This window comes from Cryptomeria japonica, chromosome 2, assembly GCF_030272615.1.
Source record: "Cryptomeria japonica chromosome 2, Sugi_1.0, whole genome shotgun sequence".
Lineage (NCBI taxonomy): Eukaryota > Viridiplantae > Streptophyta > Pinopsida > Cupressales > Cupressaceae > Cryptomeria > Cryptomeria japonica.
The window spans coordinates 614778382-614787484 of record NC_081406.1 but is presented as its reverse complement, the minus strand read 5'-3'; the positions used below and the strand labels follow the sequence as shown (position 1 = coordinate 614787484).

Below are 9103 nucleotides of genomic sequence, written 5' to 3'. Positions count from 1 at the left end.
AAGGCAAGGAATTCATTAATATTTGACTCCTCCATGACCCCTCCTTCCTAGTGCCTTTCTTCCTTCTAGGGCGCAATTTTCCACTGGAGAAGGAATTCCACTACGTTGTGCATTCTCCATGAACATAAAGTTTAGGCACCTTGTGCATTCCTTGGGCGCAATTCACCATTGAAGGAGGAAATTTGAATATTTTCAGCCTTTCCATGAGCATTCCATTTGGGCATCTTCCTCCAAACTAGGGCACAATTTTGTACTTGCCATGGAATTCTAAATTTCCTCCATCTCTCCATGCACAACTCATTTTGGCGCCCTCCCTCATGTCCAAGTGTTATTTCTCCCTGTGGAAGGAATTTCATTCCTTGTCCATCTTTTCTTGAGCATACCATTTTGGTGCCCTTCTCTGGCTTGGGGCGGATTTTTGATGGTGAGGAGGAATTTGGCAATTTTGGATTTGTTTCTTGCTTCCCTTGGTTTTGCGCCCTCCATCATCCTTAGGAGCCATTTTGACTTGGCCTTGGAATTTCAACATTTCCATGGATTCCTTGCACCCCCCAATTTGGCACCCTCCATAGTGCTTGGGTGCAATTTAACCTAGGAGAAGGAATTCACAATTTTTTCCTCCTTCCATGACACTTGAGTTTTGGCGCCTTCATTCATCCTAGGGCTGCATTTTGGCTTGAGGAGGGAGATTTACAATTTTCATGCTATCCATGGAAACTCCATTTTGGCGCCCTCACAAGGATTTGGGCAGATTTTGACCATGAAGGAGGAATTTTTTATTTTCATGCTTCTTCTGGACTTTGGTAAATTTCTAATCTTCTTTCAGACTAGGCTACCATATATGGACTTGATGTGATTTCCCGGACTTAGATAAATTTCTTGAGCTTTCCACTTCAGGAATGGGCTTCCAATACTTAGCCATTTTTTTATTGATTCCATCTGCTTTTCAAACCTTCTGGATTTAGAAGTAGTTGTGAATGCTTGATCTTCATTTCCTGCTTGAAGGGTCCTATCAGAAATAAACTTTCCAAAAATAGAAACTTCCAGAACGTCAGCGTTAGACCCCAAAACAGGACACATGAGTGATTTAGTATAAATGGAAACTTACTAAAAATAGTAAGTTTGATTTTTGGCAAAATGACGACATTCCGGGACTCAGTAAAATCCCTAAAAATAGGAACTTTCTAAAAATAGAAAGTTGCTCCGTTTTGGCTCAAATTTTACTGGGAGGTTCCTTGAAGGGTCTTGATTCCGGATGTATGTTTAGTTTTTCAAAAACCTAACAGAAACCCCTAAAATCTAGGACTAAAGCTAGAAACCCTAAAATTGATGAAACAGGCCCTAGACTTTACCAAAATCACTCAAACAAAAAGCAAACTTCATCAATGTGATCCCCGAACACTCGCAAAGTGAAGAAATTGATGAGACAGCTGTAAAAAGACCCAAAAATGAAATCCAAAAGACCAAGAGGGCCTAAAAAGTAGGGGGTCCCCATTCACAATGGGGCGATGTGTGAAAATGTCACAACGGGTCTAAAAGAGTAGAACTTATCGATAAGAGAAGTTGTGATTTATCCAAGATGGCTTCATCTATAAATGTATCAAGAAGAGATATCTTGATAATGTCTTCAGAGACTTTAATTGAAGAAGAAGAGAAGTTGTTAGACAAGCATGTGTTTCTACTAATGAGTTTATCCACCCAACAAGTGAGGGCCACTCCACCAAAGAATAGTTCAACTATTGAAAGGTCTACATTTTCTTATGAACAAACATCAGACACTTTATTAGATAGGGCAAGGTCAGACTTATCCCTACTAACTAGGAAGATCATTGAAATATTTTTTGTTCTCCATTTCCATGGTGGCATAGTCTCCCAATTCAAGGTGCACATTCTTGGGGGCTAGCAACACCCCCCCCCCTTCCCCCCCGCAACACACACACAATATTTACATCTCCCACAAAAAATTATAAATTTGAAAGTTGGAACAAGCACGAAGTTGCAAAGCTCCAATCTAAAAGGATAAGATCCCCTAATTTGTTATCTTCCACCTTTGACATGGAATTTTTTAAAACTCTTCCACAATGTTAATTTTTTTACTTGTCATCCAATTAGAATCAACTTGGATATTTTTAGACATCCAATCCTAAATGGAAATTTAACCATTAACATAATTGTGAGTATAAATGGAGTTAAAAAATAATAGTTTTTCATTGATAAAGGTAAGCCCCTCCACACAACTATGTGATTGGTCTTCGTCTTTATGAATTAAAAACTTAGAAATTCAAGTTGATCATTCATGTGTATTAGAAGAGGTGGATTAAACTTGTAGAAGAGATTTACATGACTTGAGTGAGGTGGGGAATGGGAATGAGTACAAGAAAGTATTATACTTGAGACAAAGCAAATGAATATCATGTATATAAATTCAATATCTAGGTTTACTAATATATGAACATTTAAAATATGTATTTATCACCTTTGTTGGATTTTATTTAAGCTCTATGTGAAACTCACAAAAGAAGTTATGAATCCATTATATCTTCACATAATACATGTGCGCATGACTTTTGAATTGAACTTGTTGTATACTTGTGTATGAAAGAAAATAATAACATAAAGATATTATTTCTAAGAGTTGACCTACAATTTGTCCCCTAATAATCGCAACCTTTTAGAGGCATTCTTAGTTATTGCTAGTTTAAACAGTAAAGCATAGAACAATAGATCTAGTAAACTGGGAGACACAAGTGTGGATCCAACAAGGTTAGATCAACATAAAAGAGAATATATCTAGACACCAAAAATGCTCCAAAAAGTATTAATTTGACTTGGATATAGGTAAGTCCTATTTCTAGTCTCAAGAATATCCTAATTTCATAGCTATAATAGAACTATTCATCTCCAAACTTAAAACTAAATACCATAAACTTGTTTCACATTTATTTATTTTTAAAATATTTAATTTTAAATGACACACATACAATTATCAATGAATAATCTAAATTTATATTTCGAATATACATCTTATTAAATCAATCTAAATCAATAAAAATACTTATTTTCTCTTGTATGTTTTTAATAATTATACAAAATATGAAAAAAATACGAAAACATATTTAGATATAAGATATTTAAGATAATTTGCTTTATTTGATTATATCATTAGAAAATGATGGAAGAATCAAAAAGATTTAAGTTGAATATTTACAGGTGAGTTTCGCACCCATGCATTTAAAAGTAATAACTAATTTACATGATTTTTTTTTTTTGATGAATAGGCATTCTCTATTAATAAGAAATATTAAAGTACATAATCACAAAAAAAAGGTCAACGGCCGGATACAAAAAACAGGACAACAAACTATTCATCAAAAACTTCCTCACACAACCAAAAATATCAAAATATCAATTTACATGAATTTTGATTACACTAAAAATATCAAAAGAATTTTAAGACAAACTATCCTTAATTTTTTATGGTGTAGGTTTCCTTTTTCCCTTGATTTTAATTTATTCTTTCGGATCTTCTTATTTTGCTGCTACAGTAGAACACGTCTCATAATCAATCAAACAATAAGTATAATTTTTAACGATAAGGTTAACAAGTTGTGTGGTCCATGGATCCTCAGCTTCTCAAAAATTATAATTAAAAGAATCTCTGATTCTCTTACTCGGCAGGACTTTTTCCCACCCATCAGAATATTCTCGTTTGTGGTTCTCTTAGAGGAAAGAATTGATCAATTTGTCTGCGAGGCGTTGAGGGAACGCAAGGGCACTGACGGATTGCAGGGCTGTTGAAATTGTGAAGTTTTGTTGAGGAATGGATGCTTCAGAAGCTGCGAGGCAGTCCATCTCTTGCCTGCGTCCTTTTCAAGACAACATCTGATAAAACTCTGAAACTCTGCAGATGCACTCGTGGGTGCAGAAGACGGGTCTGCAAAACATATGGCACACATGAGTGTAGGCCAATCCGCTTGCTCTCCATCTGCTACAAACGGGAAATGACCAAAATAGCATTCCAACAGTGTCAATCCCAAGCTCCAAATATCTCCACCATAACCGTTATAACTTCCACCATAGCTCTGTGGGTCGAATCTCTCGGGGCTCAAGTAAGCACACGTTCCCACATAGGAATTGCAGCAGAGATCTATGGTATGTGATAGAATTCTGCTCACACCAAAGTCTGCAATTTTAATTCGCTTGGGACTCTTTCTAGTCAGGAGATTGGAGGGCTTAATGTCTCTGTGTACAATCCTCTGGCTGTGAAGGTATTTCAATCCCTCCATCACTTGCCGGGCACCATTCGCCAGGGAGTACACATTCAGACTTTTCTTGTGCTTTAATAAACCGGCAAGGGAGCCTCCATCCATATATTCTAATACAAAATTAATATTCTCTCCCTCATGGAAGATACCGTGACATTTGACAACATTGGGACAATCAGTTTTCCTAAGGATGTCCATCTCCCTGTTGGTGTGGGAAGTGGGGGAGGAATCATGGTCCAGGCGGATGACTTTTAGGGCATAGTAGGTGGAGGATTTAGGGTGGAGGAGCTTGTAGATAATGCCTCCGCTACCATGTCCGAGTATCCCAACTCTTTCGAAATCAGAGAGCTTTATGGGAGGAAGGGGCAGTGGAAGAGGCTTTGGCAGGGGTAACCTCTGATTTTGCACAGGGGTCGGAAGCTTCAATCCCAACCGCTTCTTGGATTCCATCAGTTATCACTTTGCTGTTAGAGGAATTTGGTCTATAAAGAGGCGTCAATCCCGAATCCCAGAAAGGAAAGTAATACTATGGCCTCATGGATAATTGGAAGGTAAAGACTTATTGTTTTATAATTAGAAAGTAAAGACTTACTGTTTTTTCTTCCATCATTTGGAAGCCCCTGCACGAAAGTGAATGTTCTGAGAAGCAAGGACGAAACAGAGGTTGAGGTCCCTGTTTGAGAATGAGTTAAGGGGTGACGTGAGATTAAAATGACGTTCAGAGAACATTTCAGTCACTCATCTCTGTTCAGACTTTACTGATGACTCTGATGTTTAGAAGAGGAGAAAGAAACATTGATAATAAACAAGTTCCTTGGTGCGCACTCCACAATTAGACAGCAAATAGTAGACATAAACGTTTCTCATTCATACTGGCATAGAGTATGTTATCTAAATTTTGTATTAGAATTATAGTAAGAGGTGTTTTATATTATATACTAGTAATCACATCTTGGTGTGCAATGGGTATGTTGAAGAAGCATGGAAAATTTAGATCTATTTTTTGCATATATTTGTGCAATATGTGAGGCCAATCGGTAGACCATTTAGAAAATAATGTTTTGTACAACAAAGGTTTTATTTAATAAGTGATAGCTTCAAATTAAATGTGCATCCAATTATAAGGATCCATACACAATTGAAAAGAAATAGCTAAATCGGGAAGATAATTGGGCTGAGGAAGTGAGAGGGATAGGAAGAGGAAGAAATAGAGGGAATAAGTGTAAAAAAGAGAGAGAGGTGTAAGGAGATAATGATCTAAGAGATATACAGATGAAGTTACAGATAGATATGGAGATAGAGATGGAGAAGAGTGTAATAGAGAGAAGAGGTAGAGATAAAGAGGGAGACGAGATATGGATACATAGATATGAAAGAGATAAATATAATAGGAGAGAGAGGGAGAGATAGAAAGATATTTAGAGAGAGATAGGAAGTGATCAAAAGCGACAAGTAGAAAAAGGGAGAGATATAGGGGTAGAGAGATACAATGAGATGAAAGAAGAAATATGCAGAGATGGAGAGAGAGGCAAAAGGATTACAGATATAGAGGTCTAGGAAGAGGTAGAGGGAGGGAGGTAGAGAGATTGATGGATAGAGGGATATGTGTCTAGAAATAGAGGGGGGGAGAGGAAGATAGAGGGAGAGAAATAGATAGAAAGATGGAGAGATAAACATAGACATGTAGAGATAAAAAGGTAAACAGTAAAAGCTAGTTAGATATAAAGGGAAAGGGATATATATCCAATTAAATAGTGTGATATAGATATCAAGAGATATAGAGAGAGAGAGAGAGGGAGAGTGAGATAGAGAAATAAATAAACAATGATAAGCAAAGATAGAAAAATAGAGATCTACATAGAGTAATATAAGGAGATGGAGAGAAGGAGATAGGAGAGATAGAAATGTATAAAATAGAAAGGGGGAGAGAGGTGGAAATAAAGGAATAGATAGGGGATAGGAAGGGAGAAATGAGGGTATAGATGGGGAGATATATGGATAAGATAAAGAAAGGGAGGGAGACAAAGATAGAGATATAGGCAAAGATAGAGAAGAGGGGGAGAGAAAAATATCGAGATAGAGAGGGAGAGGGAGAGTAATAGAGATAGAGATAACACAAGAGAAATAGAGCGAGTAAGAGGTAGAGATAAAGAGATATAGATAGAGAGGGTGGGGGGGAGATAGGGGATAGAGATAGAGGGAGCAAGAATGAGAGAGAAAGAAGGTGATAGAGACAAGTGATAGAGAGAGAGGGGTGACAGATGGAGGGGGAAAAGATAGAGATAGAGATATTTAAAATATAATAAATATTATACAACTTGTATTACAATATAAAAAATATATTAATATAATTTAATTACATATCATATTCTACATTAAATTGTATATTTTATTTTAAATCAACTAATAATTAAAAAATGCAATATAAGGTAATTTAAAATTTATTTTTAGTGCATGGCTAAAATTATGTAACATTATATATATGATAAAAGAATAGTAGAAAATAATTAAAATTAAACTACACAAGACATATTGTAGAGTTTTTTGGATATAATTACCATACAAAGTCTACATTAATGATGGGTATAAAATGTCAAATTTAATCTGAAGGACACTATGGTGGAAAGACAAAAAATAGTACATGAAAAAATCTAATTCTAACATTCTCAATAATATTTGAGAAAAAAAAAGGAACTCTATTCACATGATAGTAGTTTGGTTGAAATGTTGGCAAGCAAATAGGTCATTATTTGTAGCAGGATTTATATAGTTTGGTATGATCAAATTTATTCCTTTTTTACAGGATAGTAGTTTGGTTCTAATATGTGGATAAAAAGTTATTTAATATATGATCAAATTATAAATTATTCATATATTATATTATATTTAATATTAATGTATAATTATTATTTAATTATGTATGAAATTTATGTATTTAATTATATTAGTTATTATACGACTAATCCTCTTTCTAATTAATTATTTTAATTTTAAGTAGATTAATTAAAAATAATATCTTAATCTGACATCTCTTAGATTAAATTAAATAAGTTTATTATATAATATAGAATAATAAATATTAACTATAAGTATTATTATATATATTATTTGATATATAAAAATTTAATTTAGTTTCAAAATAATCAATATAATATATAAATAATAAAATAAAATACTATGTTTTAAATATCGAAATGATAGTGCCATGCCAAATTTTCTCTTTTAATTATAATAAAAATAATATTTAAATTATACTTTTATAATGTTTTGAATATTTCTTTCATAGTTAACATAATTTAACATTATTATATCAATTTTATATTGCTGAAATGAGTTTTCATAACATTAAAGTTTTAAATTTCTTATATTTAGTGGATAGAAATATCCAAACATTTGAAAGATTACTTCTAGATGAAGGTAAATGAAAAAATATGTTTACAAGGTTCACCTTCAGATTTAATAAGATAATTTTTTATTTTACATAAATCATGTTATTTATACCTTCCAACACAATTAATTAAATTTCTTAAATTAAGTCACTACCAAAACTTCCTCTTATATAAAATTAAAGCTCACAATAACCATCTTTCTTTTAAAGTGTTTTAATAACTTAAGATAGTGTTAAATGAATACCATTACACTTAATAGATCACTTCAATTTAAAATGTAATAACCCTCACCTCAGAAATTTATGATTAAAAATTATATATTTCTATCTTATTCATTAATTTCAATTTATTGATTTGAGACCTTTTTTTCATTTTTTTTCTTTAAAACTATATTAAATATATACAATGCACTCAATTATTTATATATTATAGGATAACAATTTTTTTAAATAAATAAAAATATACATTATACTCATAATATTTTATAATATAATAAGGATTAAAATCTCTATAAATAAAAATTGGAACTTAATAAATAATAATTTAATGATGGGTCACTGGCGAGCCTCTAGTCCTGGTATCCGTTTAATGGATACTTTTCAAACCAATAGCTCTGACGGGAGTCATGGTCGGCGAGCCTCTAGATCTGTCAACCAACCTGCATGGTAGGATCTATTTCAGTCAGTCTCTGAGAACCACTCAGGGCCTACCCCTAGTGTTTGACATTCTTGGTCTCCAATGACATTCCTGAATTCTATCCAAATTTGGGCTCCACATGGCATTTCTCAGCCTAATAGCCTTCCTCTGGGAGGCATGTCCCTATCCTTTCTATGCCAAATAGTCTGCCGCTTGGTGGAGTCCCTTGAATCCAAATATTGATGCCTCATTCTCCAGCAAACTTCACCTGGAAAAATCTTCTTATCGTCGTAAAGGTTTCAAGAAAAAGAGAAAGAACAAGCGCAGACAAGAAAACAAGCAGACACATCAAAGGACAATAATCAATAATTGGGTTCGAAAAAAAACCCCATAAGCAATATTTGTTAACGAGATGCCCTGTCTTCAGAATGTAGGAAGATCAGATGGAAATGTGATGCTTAAGGTAACCTTTCCAAAAGAAACGCTAGGCTTCCAGATCTCAGAACTCAGAAGTCGTGCCCTAATTGGTAAGTTATGGAATTTCTCCCTTGATATCTCTAAGCTTTCATCTTCGATTCAATTGGTCTAGTCAAGGTTTTTACAAGTCTTCTATATAGATGGGGGAAATGATTTTTTTGTGGTTATTTTTTCTAATTATCAAGCTAGGGATCTGGCACATAAATCGAAATCCCATTTTTTTAGGGTTTTGGCCTTTTCACTTAAAAACGGTCTTCGAACTTTGACCCCTCCTCTTATGTGGCTAAATTTACATCGTTTTGGTTCTCTTTTCCATCTCTCCCTCTTGAATATAGA

At 33.9% G+C, this 9103-nt stretch overlaps 1 protein-coding gene across 1 annotated transcript; it reads right to left on the bottom strand.

Annotated features, from left to right (window-relative positions):
- Positions 1–3737: 3737 nt before the first annotated feature.
- On the bottom strand, positions 3738–4939 carry LOC131064258 (mitogen-activated protein kinase kinase 9-like). Its single transcript, XM_057998354.2, has one exon. The coding sequence runs from the start codon at positions 4713–4715 to the stop codon at positions 3738–3740; it is 978 nt and encodes a 325-aa protein (XP_057854337.2). The 5' UTR covers positions 4716–4939.
- Between the last annotated feature and the right edge of the window lie 4164 nt (positions 4940–9103).